At 39.2% G+C, this 23,614-nt stretch overlaps 2 protein-coding genes across 2 annotated transcripts in view; both read right to left on the reverse strand.

Moving 5' to 3' along the window:
* Positions 1–6,175, reverse strand: part of PTPRQ (protein tyrosine phosphatase receptor type Q) — a 140,286-nt gene extending 134,111 nt beyond the window's left edge. The window contains exons 1-3 of the mRNA XM_071766341.1: positions 6,082–6,175; positions 1,705–1,842; positions 976–1,111 (exon numbers count right to left, since the gene is read on the reverse strand). Coding sequence (XP_071622442.1) covers positions 976–1,111; positions 1,705–1,842; positions 6,082–6,129 — 322 coding nt within the window. The 5' untranslated portion in view covers positions 6,130–6,175. The remainder of the gene's footprint in view (positions 1–975; positions 1,112–1,704; positions 1,843–6,081) is intronic.
* A 6,932-nt stretch (positions 6,176–13,107) lies between these two features.
* Positions 13,108–23,614, reverse strand: part of OTOGL (otogelin like) — a 96,767-nt gene continuing 86,260 nt past the window's right edge. Inside the window, 5 exon segments of the mRNA XM_071766079.1 lie at positions 13,108–14,729; positions 15,392–15,471; positions 17,527–17,598; positions 19,475–19,520; positions 23,322–23,441. Of these exon segments, the coding sequence (XP_071622180.1) occupies positions 14,529–14,729; positions 15,392–15,471; positions 17,527–17,598; positions 19,475–19,520; positions 23,322–23,441 (519 nt within the window). The 3' untranslated portion in view covers positions 13,108–14,528.

Below are 23,614 nucleotides of genomic sequence, written 5' to 3' on the forward strand. Positions count from 1 at the left end.
AGTATGAAAACAGAAAATTCCTTACTGAGCAATTAAGAAAGTAATGTTTTTTTCTTATTGTCATGGTATGTAAACTTATGTCTGAAGCAATTCAGAAATAACAGGTGCAGAATTTAAGTAGTGTTTAACTGTAAAAGTACATACTTTGGTAGAATATCAGTTAAGTAAGACATGCAAAGTACAGCAACACATAAGTAGCATAACCATGAATTGTGGCCTATAATTTGCAAAAAATACATTCAGCAGAGTCACCGGCTGCTGCAATGCTTCCAATTTTAATATGTATTTTTCCCACTGATGTTGTTTATCTTCAGATCCTAGACTGTATTTCATTGCTAGTATTGAACCTGTATAAAATAGTAATGTTATAAACATTTTAAAGCAATTAATAAAGTCAAACATCTCGTTAAATCTAGTAATCAGTGGGACTTGTGGTCCTGACCAGATTTACAGATATATATCATGCTTTTTTAAGTTCAATGTATAGACTCACAAATTCTTATACTAAAAGTCTGCCCCACCTAACCACAATACTAACATCTTCAAGATACTCATAAGCCCTTTTTAAAGAGGGGTTATCATAATGCAGAACCAAAAATATTTAATATTTAACCAGTATATTTAATCTTTGCAAGACAAATAATCACAACCCTATCTTAATATGAAACCACCAGGTTTTAAATAACTTTCTCAGTGGTCCTCTACTATAAATCACTTCTCCTAGAAATACTGTATTAGAGCAAAGTCTGTAACATTTTTCAATCTTCCAAACTTCTACATCAGTCCCATACTGCACAACTGTCACACTAACCAAATGAGTTATATAAAATTATTCCTTCTACTCTCCATGGCTGAAAATACACAACTGCAAAATTTCTAAATATGTAAGTTCAGGATTTCAACTCTTATTTCTTTAATCTTCTCTATTAGACCAACTATAACAGTACCAAAATATTTTTGTGCTACCCTACTTACGTGTCTTAAATGATTTTACACTTATGATGCGTCCATTTTTTAGAGATTCTATTGTAATATCATACTTCTTATTTTCCTCAAGCAGAATTTCAGTGCTGACAGGATTCTGTTCAACTTTAGAAATGTTTTTCACATTCTGCAAGTTAAAAGAATTTCTGGATGGAGTGAACATAATAAAAAATACAGTTCATAAGTTACCTATGAAGCTTACAAAAGCGTAACTATCTTGCAGCATGTCCAACTTAAGGTAGCAGTTAAACTGCAAAATAACAAGTGCATTTAAAACAAAACCTTTCAGAAATCAAACCATTAATGAACACCTTCATATTAAAATCGTCAGTTCCAGAACACCCTGTGCTCAAAATAAGAACAGTGCCTTCCCAGAGAAATCTGATGGTAGTGTCTGTGCCTCTCCAGTAGAAGTCAGACCCCTCCCTCAAGCCCCAGTACCTTGAAAAACCTTCATACTGTTAACTCTGAACATATGCCTATCTATGCTTATCCAACCTTGGATACCCAAGGGTCTCTTAAGTCCCACTGGCTTTAATAGCATTCTGTAAGAACTCAGTACAATTTTTTCAAAATTTTCTTCATTTGCCCTTTCAGATTATTTTTTAACAAGCAAACACGTAATGCTTGTGTTTAGCAGTTACCAGTAGCTATTAACTACTGGTACCTACAGCTTAAATATATTTGGAACTACTTATTGATTAGATTGACAAAATTTACTTGTTGACTGAAAGCATCTTCTCGCTGGTATGTTATGATCCAATAGTCTGCATCTTCTCCTTTGGGCAATTCAGTCCACTCCATCAAAACTACTCTAGCAGGCTTTTCCACTTGGTCACATTCTAGACTTTTTGAACCCTGTAACAGAAACACACATTAATGCAACTTAGTAGAAAATGCAGAAAATGTACCTCAACCAACATAATTACATTCTATCAAATTTTTACTCCTTTTACATTGAACCTGTCAACTAGCAACAGTTTTCATATGGACCAGCATTACAGCCCCACTGTGTCACACACATAAGCTCCCTAATTTTTCACAATTTCTGCAGGTATAGGTTCTGTTTCTCTTTCCAGAGGTGGCCAATCCATGTTGGCTGCCCCAGATACACCCTACTAGGAAAACAGAAATGTCATCACTTTAGGAACGAGGTCATAGATTTCAATTGCAAAGTACAAACTGCAGTCACAGTAGGCAGCCAGCCAGGAACTGGAGGACTCAGTCCTGTTCTTATGTTACATCATAAAGACCTCAATGGCATCACTTTCACAACTTCCAAGTATCTCAAAATAAGAAAAAGCAATATTCCAGAGGTAAAGAAATAATTTAATTATTAAACATCTCCCTACCAATCCAGTTTGGACATCCAGTATAAACTTCATTCAGTGTTACAACTTCTTACAGAGATCAACTCATTCTAGTCACAAGTGTTCTATATTTTTTACTTTACCTATTTGATATCGTGAACTCTACCTGACTTTCATAGAATCATAGAATTGGCTGGGTTGGAAGGGACCTCAGAGATCATCAAGTCAAACCCTTGACACACCGCTGCGGTAGCTAGACCATGGCACTGAGTGCCACATCCAGTCTCTTTTTAAATATCTCCAGGGACGGAGAGTCCACCACTTCACTGGGCAGCCCATTCCAATGCTTGATCACCCTCTCAGTAAACAAATTCTTTCTAATATCCAACCTAAACCTCCCCTGGCAGAGCTTAAGACCGTGCCCTCTTGTCTTGTTGAAAGTCATCTGGGAAAAGAGACCAACCCCCACCTGGCTACCCCCTCCTTTCAGGGAGTTGTAGAGAGTGATGAGGTCTCCCCTGAGCTGCCTCTTCTCCAGACTGAACCCCCCCAGCTCCCTCAGCCCTTCCTCATAGGGTCTGTGCTAAAGTCCCTTCACCAGCCTGGTTGCCCTCCTCTGGACCTGCTCCAGCACCTCAATCTCCTTCCTGAACTGAGGGGCCCAGAACTGGACACAGGACTCAAGCTGTGGCCTCGCCAGGGCTGAGTACAGGGGCAGAATCCCTTCCTTGGACCTGCTGGCCACGCTGTTCAGGCCAGGATGCCATTGGCCTTCTTGGCTACCTGGGCACACTGCTGGCTCATGTTCAGCTTCCTGTCAATCCAGACTCCCAGGTCCCTTTCTGCCTGGCTGCTCTCAGCCACTCTGTGCCCAGCCTGGAGCTCCCCATGGGGTTGTTGTGGCCAAAGTGCAGGACCCGGCACTTGGCCGTGTTGAACCTCATCCCGTTGGAATCAGCCCAACTCTCCAGTCTGTCCAGGTCCCTCTGCAGAGCCCTCCTGCCTTCCGGCTGATCCACACTCCCCCCCAACTCAGTGTCATCTGTAAATTTGCTGATGATGGACTCAGTCCCCTCATCTAAATCACCAATGAAGATATTAAACAGAACTGGGCCCAACACTGATCCCTGGGGGACACCACTGGTGAGCGGCTGCCAACTGGATGCAGCACCGTTCAGCACCACTCTCTGGGGCCCTCCAGCCAGTTCCTAACCCAGCACAGAGTGCTCCTGTCCAAGCTGTGGGCTGACAGCTTTTTCAGGAGAATGCTGTGGGAGAGAGACTTTGAGAGACTTTGGCTCAGATCTTTAGAGAAGCAGTTTCCTTCAGTGTTCAAATTTCATTTGGAACCAAAAATGTACATGTTGCTTCTCTCTCACAGGATATAAAACTGAATTACACCTCTAAAAATCAGGGAAACCGGGGCATGTGGTGCCAATCCCTATCATATAACATTGATTAAGACTACAGTTCTGTCTTTTAAGTTCCATTATTATTTTCTTTATGAATTGGGATGACAAATAAATGCCATCATTTAGCAGTAAACTCAAACTGTTTAAAAAAAAAAGAAAAAGAGAACCTAGTACAAGATAATATTTTTATTTAGTATTTATATTACTTTGTGTTGCCCTGTAAATCAATCTAAGACACACAAACAGAATAAAACCAAAAACAAACAAACAAACAAAAAATACAAACTAAAAAACCTCACACATTAATACCAAACCCACTCAGTTCTTGTATTTTTAATACAACATAGGCTAGAATTCAGTTTGGATTAAGGTATCTTCTTGTAGTGAATGACAAACGAAAAGAACTATAATCTATCAAGATCTAGCGTTCAGAGTCTAGATCACATTTTTTAAAGCATATAAAGTTTATAAAGTTCATAAAACCTTTAAACTCTATAAACCTTTCATAACAGGGTACATATCACCTCTTGGAAGCCCCTGAATTGATATACAAGATTAATACTGATGATATACACAGAAGTGTTTTAAGGAACACTTTTCCAGGAAAAGGACAAGGCTTTAATAAATGGGTATATAGCTGCTTTGTGTTCCCTGAAAACAATCTAGTTCAGAGAATCCAAAGGGGAGGAAAATCTACTTTTAAAGATAATTTTAAAAATGTGAATTTGCTAATAACTGAAGTAATTTTTTATAATTCTCCACCATCAGCAATGTTGCATGCTGATTTACTATACATAAATACATCCATCCAAACCTAAAAAACAGAACCGAACTTCCAAGTGTACACAGAAATTTTACCACACTTGCACCTGACAAGAAGGATTTAAAAGGTCCCTTTTGTTGCCAGCACCTTATCAGTACTTTTTACACTCTTATCCAGAGACAGCAGCAATTTAAAAAAAAAAATAGTATTAAATTGAAAACTAAGACCTACAGATCAAATTTATCTTCAGGCCAGCTACATACTAGCCAGGAGACCTAAACAACAAACACTGACTACTGCTAATGACTATTTCTCAACATAAGACTCAAGTAAGCTTTTCAGTCTGAAATAGTGGCACTTGAGGGGAAACGCAACAGAGGTCTGTAAAATCTTTACTGATAAGAAGTGAGCAGAGATTGATTTTTCATTTTCTCTTCAATGCAGGAACTGTGAAGGATGAAACATAGCTGGAATGCTCCAGATACAAAGCAAACAAAGAGCCAGCTCTTTACAAAGTAAGTAGTTTATCTGATACAGCTTAAAACATACTCATAATTTTGATGGGCTTCAGAGGACAAGTTCACAAAAGAGAATTACACTGAAGCTCACAAATTGTACTGCAACTACATCCATCTCAAAAAAGTCCTTAAGCTGCTAACAGTGGGAAATTGACACAATACAGGTAACTCTTGTATTATGCTCTTCTTACAGTCTTCTCCAAGGAAATGCTTTTTGCCACCATGGGAGGTGAACTCCCTGAAGCTTTTATTTCATTCCATACCACCATTCTTAAGGCCCAGGCACTATCAGCTGCTTCACAACTGTCAGGAAACTCCCAGACTGAGGCATCTCACAGATGGCCGTGTGGTGGCTTCCACAAAAAGCACTTGTTCTCAAAATCAAAAATGGCCAGCACAACCAGATGCTGTCTGGATATTCTCAAGGAATATACTACAGGTCTGGGTACCACTGCAGCATTTTACCACTCCAAATAGACAGCTCTTCTCAAAAGGAAGGGAGCGGTATTTGTATCAGTAATTGACAGAGCTCTGAAATTATCTTTGCTGCAATGCATGTAAAGCTAAACATAAAATAAAGCCTAGGCATAATAAAGCTAAAATAGATAAATATACACACGATGATTGCAAAATATACTAGAAAATTAAGCAGAAATACAGACATGCTTCTTTCAGTCAAATAAAACACAAAGAGCTAACCCATAAATAGCAGTTTTGGATCAGAATGTAAAATACGTCTTGCAGAAGTACATTTCCTATAAGCAGAGACAGAGTATACCCCTGGGTCCCAGAATGACCCTCAATTTTCAGCATTACCATGCATACATCTGCAGTGTCCAAAAAGTGGCAATTTCATATGAGCTGTGAAATTCCTTACTTCTTCTAGGGAACCACACTAAAGAAGCATGCAATGAAGTGTAAGGATCTCAAAAGAGTTTCCAAAATTTAAGTGGAAGACTAGTAATACTCAGTAGCAATAACCCAGAGCTCCCTGTGACTGCTAGGACATCAAAAAAAGCAGTTCAACTCACAAACCATGAATTTTCAACAGTCAGTTATCTATCCACCTTCAAGTACAGAAATATTTTTCTTACCTTTAATAAACATTTTAATAAAAGCAGGAGAAGAATTTCTTGATCCATAGAGAGATGATACAGTGTTTCTTATGTGTCTGAATCAAAACAGCTCCAAAACACCAGAATACCTAAGAAAGAGGAAGAGAAAAATACATGTATTTATACTTGATACAGACACAGCAGCAGCCAATGGTGCATCCGAGATTTGTGTATTTTCTCTGGCCCTGCCTCTTCCAAGGCCTCATATAAAGTTTCCTGAGCTCAAGCAGAAGGCCAGCCTGTAACTCCACTGAACTCTGGAAGTGACTGTTGTTTACATTAGATATTTAAAATACCCTCCGTGTAAACTAGTGTTTTTGCTAGCAATTACTGGATCTAAATTAATTGAAATCAGTGCAACTCCTTGCACTTTCCTCAAGAGACTCCAACTGTTTTTCACAATACAGACACAGCCTTTTGTCAGTCCTCAAAATAAGCCTTAAAACACTTCTCTGTGGAAGTACCAAGCACATCTGTAGAATCCACTGAGATGTCCTGCTAGGATGTCCAAGCAGTACAAACATTTAAAAAAAAATCTAAGTTTTTGTCAACCTCTATTAAATTTGCTCATCAACAGACAGGGGCACACTAATATAGCAGCAGGAACTCCACAATCAGCTCTAAGACTGCTTACAGAAAATACAAAATCCTACTGCTGAAATAGAAGCAGAGCCTATAGACTTCCTAACTCACACACAACTTACTTATTCGAGGACTTCTCCAGTTCCTAGTGAACTACAGCACTCAGTTCCCAGGTGAAACCTTTTACCCCCCTCAGGAAGCCCGGGGCATTACCGGCAGCACGAAGCTACAGACCCCTCCACACCCGCAGCCCCCGCACCTCGGCAGCCGCCGCCATTTCCGGGCAGCCCCTCCCGCTGCTGCCCTACTGGGGGAGCGGGAGGGACAGAGCCACGCAAGGGGGAGAGGAGGCCCCTGGCAACACTTCTATTGATCCATGGCACCCCCCCGTGAAGGGAAGGACGCTCCCTATGGATGGAAGGGGCCCTCGCTCCGGCTCTGGATGCTTTCCTCCCTCCCTCCCTCCTCGCTTTCTGAGCAGCTGGGGCTGTTCAGCCTGAAGAAGAGGCGACTCAGGGGAGACCTCATCACTCTCTACAACTCCCTGAAAGGAGGGTGTAGCCAAGTGGGGGTTGGTCTCTTTTCCCAGATGACTTTCAACAAGACAAGAGGGCATGGTCTTAAGTTGTGCCAGGGGAGGTTTACGTTAGATATTAGAAAGAATTTCTTTACAGAGAGGGTGATAGACATTGGAATGGGCTGCCTAGTGAAGTGGTGGGCTCTCCGTCCCTGGAGATATTTAAAAAGAGACTGGATGTGGCACTCAGTGCCATGGTCTAGCAACCGCAGCGGTGGGTCAAGGGTTGGACTTGATGATCTCTGAGGTCCCTTCCAACCCAGCCAATTCTATGATTCTATGATTCTCTGCCACACGCTCCATTCCGGCTTTTCCCGGCGGCGGGAAGGAGCAGGAGAAAATGAGGTTTTCTGCCAGGTTGTAGGCAGCGCCGTGCGGGAACATCAGTGGTGTTCAAACCCTAACCTTGTCGCTTATTCCCTGCTCCCAGAGGAGCAGCTCCCCTCTCCAGAGCTCGCTATGCCCGCCGCACGGCTGGGGAAGCGGCTGCAGCAGCACACAGCGGGCCCACACCGCCCCTCGCCGGGCTACCGAGAGCCCGGCACCGCGAAGGAAGAAGGTGCGGGTGGATGTGTATTTTGTGGGTGAGATGTGTCTTTCTCAAAAGGAAACACTGGAAGGCAAACGGAGTGCGCCGGGGCGGGCAGCGGAGGCTGCGCAGAGGGCTGTGCGATGGTGCCGCCCCGTTAAACCCCTGCTGGGGTTCGCTCTCCAGCAGCACCCGTGGACACATCTTCATATGGATACGTCTTAAATTCAGTAGGAGCAGGTGTTCCTCAACTCATAATACATGTAATAGTTATGTCTTTGGGGCTTTATAAATAAGTGTCTGCAAAATAAGAGTTGCTCCCAGGAGTACTGACTCTAATCTGCTTTGAGAAAATACTTTCCAGTTGGTCATTATAGGGTTTCAGATTACATCTCTGGGTAAGGAACAACTCCAATCAAAGCATCTGTGTTGTGTCCTTCTAACTAGCTAGACTCAACAGGCATTTTTTGTTTCTAGATTTTACATGAAAGGGCTTGAATCAGAATGCTTAGGAACAGAGTTGGTCTCAGAACCCATACAGTTGCCTCCCAGTTTGACACCAGTTTACTCCCTAATGAGTATCCCAACTGTTAAAACACACAGATTAGCCCTAGGAGAAACTGACACTGACATTGTCTGTTGGATTTACTGTAACACTCCTCATTTACCTTTTTGGAGAAAAATTTCTGATTCATCTTCTCAAACTCCCTGCACAGAGGTCGCACAAAAGTACAAGTGCAAGCATCTGTAAACAAAGAGTAGACAGGAATACAGAATAGTAGGACCACTGATTTATTTCCAGAAGGCTACTGAACCAGAACTATTTTCAGACAAAATCTTAGGGTGACATCAACATTTGGATGGATTTGAAGCAAAGAATTCAATGTAATTCCCTGTGCACTGACCTTCCCCAAATTAGGATTTTCCACTGATTTAATGTTTAATAAGTTGATAACTTTATTCGTAAATTACTTCAAAATTCATTAGAGAACAAATAAAAATCAGTGCCACCATATATATGTACCATAAAAATGAGCAACAGTCATATAATTTATTGTGTTGGGGTTTTTTATACTGCTATGTAATATATTATTTCTGTCTTGAGACAGAATCTTATTCTTCAGTGGCTTGTACCTTATTTTTCCCATGTCCAGAAGAGGTTTGAATCATGAAATAAGGAATACAGTTTTTAATTAGAGCTTTGTTTAGAACTTATAAACAGGGCAGGCTTAATCTTACCAGACAACATAAAATTTTGAAGCTTTCTGTCACCCAGACTATGGTAAGAGAAGGAACAAAGGCACTTTACAGTGACTGTCATCATGACTATGTTCTTCAGGCAAAGGTGCAGGTCTGAAGATAGGGGATGCATAGTGTCTCACATAAGCTGTAACTTGACTTTCGGGAATTATTTTTCAGGATATTACACAATCTTCCATTCTTTTCCTGTGGCCAAGTCCTTAAAGATATTTTCTAAACTACTTCTCAGTCACTAAACTGTTTTAGCATGAAATGCCATGAAAAGAGTCCTCCAGTCACTAAGCAGCTCCCCCTCCCATTAATAAAACATGAAATTATATTATTTGTGCAAGAAAAAAATCTACTATTTACTATAATTTCCATCCCGATACAAACAGCTGCTTGTGTCAGTAGAACTGTAAAGATCTTTTGCTGATTATTCTGTAACTCAGTATGCAAAGACAGTATTTTTCCCACCTGTACCGAATCACAAATGAACACATTTTTTTAGTATAGGAGTGCAATATATCCATGCATAACTTTAATAATTGATGCACTTTTCCTTGCGTAAATGCAGGTAGAAGTCAGTGAGTGATAATTAGGGGCTACCAGAGTAAAAACAAGACTTCTTTAAACAGCTCCACCATTACAAAGATTTCTTTATCAAGTCTCACCCACTCTGGACTGTCCCTGCCTGGCACAGGATTTGAGTTCCCATGTCCACAGATGCCCCGGGATGTCCCTGCATGGCAGAGGAACCGAATGCTCCGGGCACCAGCCCTCCCGGACTGCCCCTGCCCGGCCTCTGCCTCCTCCCTCACTGCATTAAGCTCTGCCTGTCTCCAAGCACGGTATTTTTATCTGGGTGCTTGCATACACGGGCTTCAGAACCAGCTGGCATTGCCCCTCGGCAGCTCAAAGACAGAGGTAGTAAAAGCTCCTGCAATGGGACCCCTGAACTGAGGAAACACGGAGTTTGTCTCCCTGTTGGAAGCACAGAGTGCACACGGGTGCATCGTCACCTGGATGCTGGTTTAGCTGCACATCCCACGAGGTAGCTCCTGCATATTCATCTGTTTTACAAAGGAAACAACATTAATTTTTTTCCTGAGAGCTTTGTGTGTGGAAATGGCATCACAGAAACCCATAGAGAGTCTTTATTAATGGGGTGATTTTCAAGACACCAAAAGGAGGCCTCTCTTTTTCAGCCTAATTAAATTAAGTCTGTGTCACACATTCCACCGTAATCAAGAGTACACTCCCCAAAACAAAACCAATTCCCTTTGACTCAGCATTTCTAGTAGTTAAGCTTTAACATCTATTAACTATGCGTGTTCTCCAGAATGCAACATCAGTATAAAAGCAGTTCCCCCTTTCTTCACGCAAAAACTACTTGTGAAAATAGAAACTACATGGGTAAGACATTTTTTCAGAGTCCTTCAAGTGAGATCCTTAAAACTGCTATGCTAGGGAATCTTTTACCAATGATTTCCATAGGCATATGACAACCTCATTGGTCTATTTGTAGAATTATTTTTCAAACTAAGGAAAAAAAGGCAATTCTAAAATGCTCGGTAAGTGGCTGACAAGAACTCATCCATGAATTGTAGTTTCAGTTGCTAAAGTTCATTATTCTTCAGATCAAAATCTACCCTTCTACCCTAAACCATAGTGACCTCTGCATGATAAAGGGTAGATAATTTTTCAAGTGTCCTTATTCTGTAGGCATATTGCATATTCCACATGGCATTTAAGGAAAGGTTAGAGAAAAATTAGTACACAGTGTTACATAAAGACCTTCTTGACTATGACCTTTTCCTTAATAAAGGCCTTTTCTCTTTTACATTAATAGTAAGTGCTGAAGTCTGTCCCTCAAAAATCCTTTACATTCATATTGTGAATGTTGGGGTTTTTTAAATGCATTCCCCAGAATGGTTTGGAGTGTGAAATTCAATATAATCTAGGAAATATGATACCAGTATCCTACTGTAGATGTACATTTTTTCTGCTGTTCTGGCATTCATGATGCCTCTCCATGATCACTATATTTCCATGGCTGTATGACAACTCATTTCTGTTTTGTCCCCCATACCAAAACACACAACTGTGAGATTGTTTTGTGGGACATACATCCATATATGATTAGCAGCATAACCTCAAGGCAGTATCTGGAAAAGGATTGGGTGAAGAAGAACTTGAGAAAATTAGATTAAGTCTATGTTTCCTGCTTCCACAGCATGCCTGATTGGTGCCTACGTATTTGTTTGCCAGTAAGTTTTTACAGAAAGACGAACCTCTGTAATATTTGGAAATTAGTTTGGTCCTTAAAATTCCTATAAGAGGAGAGATGGAAGATAAAGAGATGAAGACAACTATACAGAACCAATGTGTAACTAAAAAAATAATTAAACCTAGGCTCTGCTGACTGAGGTTATCAGCAGTGCAGAAGGTCAAGCAAAAAAAAAATTGAATTTGTGTTAGGAAAAATGGAGAAAAAAGAAAGGGGAAAGCAGCCACATCTGAAGCAGTATTCTGCAGTTGCTTAAGCACCGTGAACAGCACAAGGACAATTTCTCACCGTGGAGTGTGTTCTTGAAAATGGCCACACCTTTTAATATATTATGTGGCTGGTAGCTATATTCAGACAACATACTTTAGGCCTGATCCTGCTCTCAAGAGAAACTACTAACAAAGATTTCAGTGCAAATAGCTTTTCCACCAATACACACGTTCATGAATTTGTCTGTCTGCAGTGCTGAAAAGTAATTGATGATGCAAATGTATTGTTTTACTTTTGATTTTTAGTATGCAGATTTGAAGAGCTAAAAATGAGAATATTAGCTGTCTGTATAGCCATACTCTAGGTCTTGGATTTTATTAATGTAAACACACAATAAGTGGTGTAAACCCAATCTTACAAGCTGTGCATCCAATTCTAAGTGCATATTGAGGCAAAAATCAATTTTAACAAAGTACAAGGTAATAAAGTAATGGAATAATAACAGCCAAATATTACAAATAATATAAATCCGTGCTATTTTGTAGAGACATATTCCATTTACAATCTGATTCTATGTATATATATTTACATTAATCCCTAGCAGCAGAAATGTAGGAATGAAGAAGAGGTGCAGCCAGCAGGGAATATGCCAGGGCATGGCAGGGCTGCAGCTTGAGGCATGAACTCAGTCATGACAAAGCTTCTCCTTGGTTCCTTGTATTTTCCAGTGGCAGTGTGGGAGTTTGGGAGAGGAATGCATTCCCAGCTGTTCTGTTATGGGAGTAGAAATCATTTGAGTCTTAGTTTCAGGGAGGTTGGAAGGGAGGGAGCTCTGTGGGTGCTAAAGCTCTTTTAAGCAATAATAAACAGACTAATTAATTTTGGTATTTAATTAGGTCAGGTTTGAATTGGTTCACCCTTCCAATCTAGCTCAAAAAAATGCCTGTGCAAGCAAAGTTACAGACAATTAGAGGCTGGGGGCTGAGGCAGGAACCAAGAGTTGAAGAGAGATGAGGAAACCAAGACAGAACCACGGACTACATGTACATTTGTATTTAAGTTACAGATGGAGAAAATATTTGAAGCAGAACAGACGTGCCACACTTCAGGCTCATTAAACCTTCTGTACTTTGTAAGGCCTGCAAGGACTAGTTCACACTATATAAAAGATACCACATTAAGCCAATGTCATCTTCATGGAGGTAGCAGAGGTGGATGGCTGTCCAGAAAATAGTTCACAAGTTTTAATTAATGTTCATTTTCTGACCAGGGCAAAGCAGCCTGAATTTGATGTGTAATTGTAAAATGAAAGGCAATCTTAAACCATATACTGCTCCACTGAAAATGTAAGATTTTGCTGTAGGCTTCAGGGAGGATCCTGTAACAGTTCTTACTGACTGTTGCAATTAAAAATCAAAAATAGGTAAGTGGGAAAAAGATATTTCAATACCATTTTTCCTATTACAGGTTATCATGAAGTTAATTTTAAGCATAACTGCTTTTAATTTTACAGGTTTTTCCAAGATTTTGCAGTATCGTTCATCTTTAGTGGCACAAGTAAATTAATTGCATCAACACTTTTATTATCAGTCTGCAAAAGAATGTTTATTAATTTCTCTTTAATTACAAATACAGTTCTAAATCTATAGAAAAGCACATTGCTTATAAAAAGCACAGCTGTTCAACCAAAACACATCAAGTGTTCAGTCATTATATGGAAAAATGTTGTCTTGTAGGAGCTTTCTGAAGTAATTTATCATATGCTAAATTCATTAAGAAGTTTTGGGCCAAGCTCACTTGCAAATATGAGATTCCTATCTCTATGTTAATAAATTAAAAGGCTCTCAGGATGTATTTTTCTTTTAAAAGTAGTCCTGTTAATTTGCTGTGTAAGTAAACAAACTTTATGACTATAGCTATGACTTATTTTTCAATTCTGGCCTGCATGACAAGTATCTCTACACAAATTATAGGATGGGTTTGGTTGGAAGGGACCTTAAAGATTATCTACTCCCATGGGCAGGGATGCCTCTCATCTAGACAAGGTTGCTCAAGGTCTCATCCAACCTGGCCTTGAACACTTCCAGGGAAGGGGCATCCACAAGTTCTCTGGGCAGTCTGTTCCAGAGTGTCACCAGCCTCATGCTAAAGAACTCGTTACCGATATCCAATTTAAACCTGTTCTTCAGTTTAAATCCTTTCCCCCTTGCCCTAAATCCCAACAGTAATAACAAAAAGTATTTTGGTTCTAGGCTGTGTTTACAACAATTAGAAATATCTGCCATGCATATAATAATGTGCAAATGAAGCATTGTTTCTTATTTTATTGATAACACAATGGCTTATTCTTTAATTTTTAAACCAGCAGAATAGAATCCTTCATGTCAGAAAAAGCTTTTATGAACTTTTAGTAAAGGCACAAAAGCATGAACTCTTCAGCCTTTGCCTAGTCATGTTTCATAGTGATAATTGTTTGAAGACATTACCATGATTCTACTATATGCTCTGAATATATATGACAGGTATATACAGACCACAGTTGTGGTGTTTCTCACTGACTAAATGGAGTCCAGTCATTGCCAACAGCTTAATAGACAAAACATAGGCTTTTCAGCAAGATAAAGAACGTTTCAGTTGAACCCACTAACATTTTAATAAATTAATTCAGTCATTCTCAAAACCCTAATATGCTTCTTTCCCACTTATACATGGGAGCGGTGATGGTTCTCAACTGGAAGTTTCTTAGTAAAAGAAAAGAACCCCGGGTAATCCAAAAATTTAAAACACTGGAAACACAGATTTAACTTCAACAGCTCATTGGAAAGCCACTGAGTAGAAATAAATGATGAGTAAATTAGACTGTGTTCAAATGGATGTATGTTTTTCTTTCTATACATGCCTATATTTAGAAAGAAAATCTGAAGGATAAGAAACAGCATCATCTTTACTAAATCTGTGAAAAGTTACATTATAAAACATAACTGGGGGACCAGTAATGTTCAGTTCCATTGGCATGAGCAGTCTATAGGCTCTTGAATGACATACAGGATTTCAGTGCCATTTCCCGAGCAGCGTAAGGGCACAGTCAGATTACGTGTTCCAGTTTCTCGACAGCATTTGCAGAACCTCAAATGGCTGTCAATATTGACATTGAAAATTGTTGCAGATGGGCATTTTCCATCACAAGAAGCCACATTTATCTATGAGTAAAAGAAAAACTGAAGTTTTGTTATAAAGAAATTACATGTCAAACATCTCTGTGATTAAAAGCAAATTTTACATTTTAAAAGAGCTTTTAAAAATTATTTTATCTTCTAAGATTCATTTGTTCTAACCATGAACAAAATATTGTGCTGTGGATACCAAAATCGAATCCTTAGTTGTGTTATGACTTTTTTGTGATAGTTTTAAATTAATTTTATTTCTTATGCAAGTGAGGCATATGAGACATGGAAGATGCTTTGATCCTCTCTCTTCCAAACAGTCTGTGAACAAATGGGCCATATCCAAACCAGGTGTCAATGAGCACCCCCAGGTCCTTTTCCACCAGGCAGCTTTCCAGCCACTCCTCCCCAAGCCTGGAGCTTTGCCTGAGGTTGTTGTGACCAAAATGCAGGAACCAGCACTTGGACTTGTTAAACCATTTCATGTGAAGCCAGATGGTTTTACATGAAGGAGTGCTCAGTCTTTCAGACATAGGAGCAGCCAATTTTACTCCATTTATGAATAAGGTAACATTCCTAGGGCCAAAGGTCTGCTTTTGAGAAGGATAGGGGCATTTTTTCTTGCTTATAACCCACTTCTTAATACTCAATTTGTTATGCTTTAGGCCCAGCATCAAACACAGGTCTTTTATGCTTACCGGACTGTGACTTATACAGTCATTTTTTCTTATGGTTGTCCTTATTGTCATTTTCTGGCAAATCCTTTCTTCTTTTTTGCCTGTTAAAATACAGAAAATTCATATGGAATCAATAAATTTTCTTTACTATATTTCTACTAGAAATTGAAACTACTAAATAATTTTTTAAATACTTTTTTTAATTAATGTACACACTAAAACTATTACCCCCATAACTAAATAATGTATTAGAAAAAAAAAATCTTAAATAGTAATAAATACTTCCTGTGTACAGTTATTGGTTTTATAGCTGGCACATATGAGGCGTCAAGTGGCTCATTAAGCTATGCAGATTGGTATTAAATATTAATATGATTTTTAATGGCAATACAAATATAACCAAATAGAAAAAAGTTGTCTTAAGTAATTTGAGGTAGTAATTAATTAATTACGGTTTAACAGGAATACTGAATGTAAATTATATTTTGATTCTTTTTTTTGAAAGTTTTCAGAACAATATTTTGAATGCTTAAAATTTAAATAGAACTAAATAATTTAAATATATTTTTGAGAAAGATGTCCTTTGAGGAAGCTTTGAAAGCAACAGCATATATTTGCTAAATTTGATGAAGTTTTTATGACCAGAATTGAAGCATATAGCACTGAGACAACATGAAGATCTAGGGTTAGGGAACTACTGCATTTTAAGTGCATTCTGGGAGATATTAATAGGAGCATTTTTCATCCATTTGAAAAATAAAGCTGTATTATGCAAAGTCATCTTTAGCATAATTAAAATCATAATACTGAAACAATTTTATTTGCAATTTTATGTGCAGTTTCATGCTGCATTCTACATCAGACTTTTGTTACTCTCTGTGAAGCAATAGTTATTTAGAACTCCTATTTCACCACCCATCAAAATCATCTCCTTAGTTTTGCTATGCAGCCACTGGACATCCAGCATATAAAATAATAAACACTACTCAGAAGAGTTTCTCCAGCTTCAGCACGTGTTGTCATGGTTAGGTGTCCATAAAAAGAACAACTTCTCTGTTCCCCAGAAGCACGTGGCCACTTTTATAAGATAAATGAGCTGTGACTAACCAAAATATTCTGCAGCCACAGCTCCAGTGGGTATTTAAAAATTAGGCTGGCTGTAGAGTACAGTTGCATTTTAATCTATGCGTTGCAGCATTAAAGATTCTGATACTGAACTAGCAGATCGCTGTAGGATCAAAGCTGTTAGCCTACAGCATCTTGATTTTCCTTCCTCAGGAACATGTAAAAAGCCCTGTGATATTTCCATTAGAAAGTGCTTGCTAGCATGAGTATGCAATCTTTGTACTCATAAGATAGGATACAAAGGCCCTATAGATAGATATATGACATTCCAGTATATAAGGTGCCAATGTCTAATGAAAACTGCTGCTATACCCTGCTGCTCTCTCTCCTGCCTTCACTTTTTAAGGTAAGCATTCAGTGTCAGATGTGTTTTTAATCACTCCATATCTGATTAAGGAGATTCTGTGACTTACCTATCCTTAAAAGCAAAGAATTATGATCACAATGCAACAGTTCTGAAACAATCTGTAATTTCTAGTGCAAGGAGTATTTATTAATGCATGGTTGTAATTATATGTCCATACGCACACCCCCAACATTTTATAACTTCATAAAACACATTATTTCTGACAAGGGAAGAAATATGGCATAAATCTAAAACTGGGCAATAATGCACATTCTGGCACTACTGTAAGGGAAAAATGGTTCAGTCATTAACATGAGAGTCCTGCAATCAGAATCTCATATTAACAGTATTCAGGATGATAATATTTTTTTAAAGTAACATTTCTTTTTAAAACTACCCTGTACAGTAAGTTCAAGTATTAAAACTAATTTCAGAAATGAACAGGAGGAGGAAGCATCAGCAGCATATCCCATAAGTGTATGAACCAAATTCTGACAGGTGCTGAGCAGTGAACCCTAACTGGGCTTTAGAAAACCTCTGATCTGGGAGGCTGACTGGAATCAGCATCTCTCAGTACCATTAACTGATTGTAATATTTAATAGTGATAACAGCTATATGCATATATCAAGCAATGCATACTACAATTGTAAATGATAAAAGGAAATACATTATTAAAAATAATACCTGGTTCACAATTAATACTACCAGTAGGCACTACTGGACTAATGGCAAAGGATAATAGACCCAATCCAGAACCTGGCAGAATCATTAGGAATATAAGTTTCTCATTAAATAAAAACATTTTTTTAATAAATAACATGTCATTAATTCTTACACTGCCAACTGTAATTTTGATTTTAGCAAAAGATTATGAACTTTCCTGTTAGTCTTCCAAATTTAGAAACACTACAACTTCTTCAAGTCTCACTAAAGATGGCCTAAACTTTATTACTCCCGGTTAATACAGAACTGGAAGGGTTCTTCCTTGTAAACCAAACTTTTGCAATGAGTCTCTCTATGGCAAGGTAAGAATTAAATATATGCATTCAGATGGCATGCATTGAATCAACCTTTTTCAGAAAGATTATTTGCTCTCATTAAAACCCCAGAGTGTTGCAAGCTCTATTTATTAAAGCATTGGTTTTAACTCTTTCACCACAGGGCACATGCTTTTAGTTGGGGAGAAAAAAAAAAAGGCAAAAAAAAAAAAGCAAAAAAAAAAAAAGCTTATGATTGTATGAAAAATATCTGGTTTTTTACCAGCCACCTCAGCAAGAATTTCTGAAGTATAACAATGCCTTTCCTGAGACCACAGAATAGGGCCAAAATTATCAACCTTTCTGATCAACAGAAAAACAGTAGCTATTAAATCTTTAGACTAATTTTCTCAATGAAGCCAACCTCATTTGAGGGGGAGGAGGGATGCAATTCAAGAATTTTCAAGATTAAAAAATATTGATTAGTAAGATTTTAGCACACTTCTGGTGTGTTACTTTTCTATGCTGATTCTCATTCGACAAAAAAGTATTCTGCTGTATTAAAATTGCTTTTAATTTCTATGTTTTGGATACAACAAAACAAAATTTGCAGTTCACTTTCAAAGCTTTGCACAACTTGGAAACTTGTATATTGTTCTGCATTTGATACATATGAATATTTTTCTTTATATAGCCATATACGGCCAATTATTTACAATACATTGCACTTCTGGATTTTATTTAATAGCTGTGCAGTATATGGTTATGAGTTTGTGAGTTCCTATTCAATATTACTAAGTAAAGGTTTGTGAAAATATCCAAAGAATAATTTACTTCTATGTTTTAACTCTAATATTGAACACAAAAGAGGCCAAAAAGAGGGTCTTTCTGTGACATTCAGCAGGTTGTTGCTTGACACAATTAGTTTTACACAAAAGTGTTTTATTTTTATATATACATAATTATATACCTTAGCAATAAAACCTTTCCTAGTAAAAACTGCAGAGAAGATAAATTTTCTCTCAATCAACTTGAAAGTGCATAAATTATTAAACCTTTCTATAAGATTGCATCATAATTCATCATACTTTGAAGTTACACACTCAGAAAATGTGAATGTATACCCAGATGTTAAAAAGTTAATTTTATATAAGGGTTGCTTACTTCATTATACGATAACTTTTCCTCATTTCAGATTTAAAATTTTAAAAATTCCTGGGTTTTTTGCCCCTTGAAAATATTCTTGACACAGAATACATCAGTAAGTTTGGAGAATGTCATTGAATTCAATGTCGTTGAATTAGGAGTAAATTTTAGGGGTGGAAATCCTTATCTTTTATGGTGAAAATCATTTATACAATGGTTTAATAATAGAAAGCTGTCATCATCTCAATCTAGATAACTTTTCATCTTCCACAAGTTATATTTGGAGAGATTTGGTTATACTCCAGAACAATAATATTATAAATCACCAAGTCAGCAGCCAAATGAAGCAAGACCTTTTAACACAAGTAGTTAGGTAACTAAAACAATTTTATGTGATTTGATGGGGACTGCATGCTTTTTCCTTCTTTATGTCCCAGCGACTGAGGTTAAAACACAAGCCCTCCAAAACCAAAGGCAAACTATCACATATTGCAGCCTTCATCACTTACAGGTCTTGCAGCAGCCATCATTAAACATCTGCACAATTCCTCCATTCTAGAAAAATAAAAGGAGAATATATCAAAAAAGACTGTGCCCACTGTAAAGGTCAATGGTATTTCAAGATATTCCATATTTAAAAGATGTTAAGCTAATAAAAAACAGAATCACTGAAATCAAGGGAATTACACAGTTATGTATCAGCTGAAGGTTTGGTTCACAAATTCTTTACAGCTTTTGACATCAAATATGAACTCATCACTGATCTGATCTAGTCTTCTTTTAATGAGCCCCTACAATCTGTTTTGCCACCACTGAGAATCACTAGGCTAATTTTAAAAATTCATGTATGCAACTTTGCTGATGATGTGAAAGTATTTACACTGATGGTATGCCAAGGGGAAAATGTCTATTTAGTAGCTCTTCACAACATTAGATACATGTATGTGTATAGACATTAACTGCAAAATTTCAGCACCATTCACAGAATCACAGAAAGGTAGGAATTGGAAGGGACCTCAAAAGATCATCAACTCCAACCCCCCCCGCCAGAGCAGGGTCACCTACAGGAGGTCACACAGGAACGTGTCCAGGGGGGCTTTGAATGTCTCCAGAGAAGGAGACTCCACAACCTCCTTGGGCAGCCTGTTCAGTGCTCTGTCGTTGCTATGCTCAATTCTTTTTCTCAGTTATGGTCTTTGTTATTAATTTCTGCTAAAGTTGCTTGTTAGCTAGAAAGTAAAAAAGTAGGGAAGTGAAGAAAACGTCCTTTTCAAACAAAGAGAGAGCATGAGAGGGAGAGAGAGGGAGACAGAGGGGCTGTCAGAACCCATCAGAATGGGTACAAGAAAGAAACACAAGCCCACAAGTTTAGTGCCTAGGCCAGAACTGCATATACAGCACACAACTGAACATAAATAGCACTTGTATGGAAACAGATAAAATAAATTTTAAAGCTTCCATCTTTTCATACTAGTGTGTATTTCTTACCTCGTTACAGAAAAATTACTGAATAAGTTTTTCAAGGACTTCTCAAATTAGCACTTAAAGTCAGCCTCTTAAATAGATATTCCTAAGTTATCCTGAGCTGCCCCTCTGAAGAATTTTCTCCACAGCTTCTCATTCAAGTCTACACTCAGTATCTCTGAAAAGCAGGTCAGACTGATTAAGGAATTTAATTTTAGGGCTCCAGTCTTTAAAACTGGAACCTTTTTACCTTACTACTAAGGAAAGATCATAATAGATGGTGACAAAAGGATTCCAGTGAAGAAACTCAAGCATGAAGTCAAAGTAGAACAGGTATTAATTATAGATAGAATGTCTTCTTCAGGGTCAGAAGAAATGAGGACTTTTTAAAATACATGCAATGGCTAAGTAGGACTTATGCTAAACTTGTCATCTGTAGTCAAGGCAGAAATGTTAATTACCCTGTACATTTATACACGTATATTTATTTCAGTATTATTTCACACAGAATCACAGAATCAGCCAGGTAGGAAAGGACCTCTGAGATCAAGTCCAACCCTTGATCCACTACCACCATGGTTCCCAGACCATGGCACTGAGTGCCACATCAGTCTCTTCTTAAAAACCTCCAGGGATGGAGAATCCACCACCCCCCTGGGCAGCCCATTCCAATGCCTGATCACCCTCTCTGTAAAGAATTTCTTTCTCATATCCAACCTAAACCTCCCCTGGCAGAGCTTAAGTCCCTGCCCTTTTGTCTTACTGGGAGCTGCCTGGGAGAAGAGACCAACCCCCCCCTGGCTGCCCCCTCCTTTCAGGGAGTTGTAGAGAGTGATGAGGTCTCCCCTGAGCCTCCTCTTCTCCAGGCTGAACACCCCCAGCTCCCTCAGCCTCTCCTCATAGGACTTGTGCTGGATCCCTTCACAGCCTCCTTGCTCTTCTCTGGACCTGCTCCAGCACCTCAATCTCCTTCCTGAACTGAGGGGCCCAGAACTGGACACAGGACTCGAGGTGTGGCCTCGCCAGGGCTGAGTACAGGGGCAGAATCACTTGCTTGGACCTGCTGGCCACGCTGTTCCTGACACAGGCCAGGATGCCATTGGCCTTCTTGGCCACCTGGGCACACTGCTGGCTCATGTTCAGCTTCCTGTCAATCCAGACTCCCAGGTCCCTTTCTGCCTGGCTGCTCTCAGCCACTCTGTGCCCAGCCTGGAGCTCCCCATGGGGTTGTTGTGGCCAAAGTGCAGGACCTGGCACTTGGCCGTGTTGAACCTCATCCCGTTGGAATCAGCCCAACTCTCCAGTCTGTCCAGGTCCCTCTGCAGAGCCCTCCTGCCTTCCAGCTGATCCACACTCCCCCCCAAATTAATGTTGTCTGCAAATTTGCTAATGGGGGACTCAATCCCCTCATCTAAATCAACAATGAAGATATTAAACAGAACTGGGCCCAGCACTGATCCCTGGGGGACACCACTGGTGAGCGGCCGCCAATTGGATCAGCACCGTTCAGAACCACTCTCTGGGGGCCTCCAGCAGTTCCTAACCCAGCACAGAGTGCTCCTGTCTGAGCCCTGGGCTGACAGCTTTTCCAGGAGAATCCTATGGGAGACAGTGTCAAAGGCTTTGCTGAAGTCCACAGCCTTCCCCTCATCCCCCAGGTGGGTCACCTGAGCATAAAAGGAGATCAGGTTGGTCAGACAGGACCTGCCCTTCCTAACCCCATGCTGGCTGTGTCTGATCCCCTGTGCATCCTGTAGGTGCTGTGTGATTGCCCCCAGGATGATCTGTTCCACAGCCCTGCCAGGCACTGAGGTCAGGCTGACAGGACTGGAGTTTCCTGGGTCCTCCTTCCGTCCCTTTTTGTGGATTGCTGTGACATTCCCCAACTTCCAATCACCTGGGACCTCCCCAGTGATCCAGGACTGTTGGTAAATGATGGAGAGCGGCTTGGGGAGCTCTTCCCCAGCTCCCTCATCACCCTGGGGTGGATCCCATCTTGTCCCATAGACTTGTGAGGATCCAAGTGGCTCAGCAGGTCACAAACTCTTCCCTCCAGGATTACAGGGGGGCTGTTCAGCTTCTTATTTCTCTCTACAAGCCCCAGAGCCATCTGTCCACAGGACACCCTGTCTGACTGTTGAAAGCTGAGGTAAGAAGGTGTTAAATACCTCAGCCTTTTGCCTCCTCTTTGGTAACCATGTTTCCCCCCATTTGTAGCTTACAATAAATATACGGTGCTCTGCAAGTGCAAAAATTATAAGCAGTATTATAAAGTTAGAGATGTCTTAAACTTAGAATTAAATTGTAAACAACTATGTAATGTATGGGAGGTATTCACAATCTTCAAACCAGATTATATGGCTGTGTAAAAATTTACATTTTTAGATACATTACATTGGTAGATACACTTTCATGTTTTTTATGTTATACAAAGTTTAATTCAAGAGATGTATATATTTTCTGTCATCTTTATAATCTTTGCACAATTTAAGGAACTTCTGATGTAGGCCACTTTTATATTCAGCATTTCTGAGTTGCTTGAGCCAATTTATTTAATGTATGTATATTGCAAACTTGGCAAAGTGTTATTCCAACCTAAAGTAAGACATAGTGATCAACACTTTTGATTGCTGTGCCAAGCATAACTCAAATTCCACAATACTTTAAAACCAGTTACCATTAAAATCCAAAAAGCCTTTCATATTTCTCACAGATAATTTTTCAGTCAAAAACCAAACAGGCACACAGAAAAGAAGACTGTAAATTGCTCACTTAGATGTTTTTACTTACCACTTCTCCAGTTTAAAGAAAGTGCATGATGTATGCATGCATTCTCAAGTGTAAGCCAAGATTCAATCAGTTACTGTCACTTACCTCACTCAAAGTACAAACCTTTGTACAATCAGTGTCATTAAAAGGGGGGCAGACAACACTTGATTCCAGTATGATAGCCCCCACAGCAGTCTTTACACACTTGTAGTTGGTGCAGTTGGAGCTCCAGGTACTTCCTTCCTGAATACATAAAACAAAACCGTTGTCAGGAAAGACAAAAATATTTCAGTTTATCTCTCTAACCTCAAATGCTACACAAGTGCTGCCCTCATGTTGTACCTACTGGAATGATGGAAAGTTTATTGCAAACCACCCATAGGCAGCAAAGGGAAAGACCACCCTCTGACTGCTCT

The sequence above is a fragment of the Heliangelus exortis genome, chromosome 1, assembly GCF_036169615.1.
Source record: "Heliangelus exortis chromosome 1, bHelExo1.hap1, whole genome shotgun sequence".
Classification (NCBI taxonomy): domain Eukaryota; kingdom Metazoa; phylum Chordata; class Aves; order Apodiformes; family Trochilidae; genus Heliangelus; species Heliangelus exortis.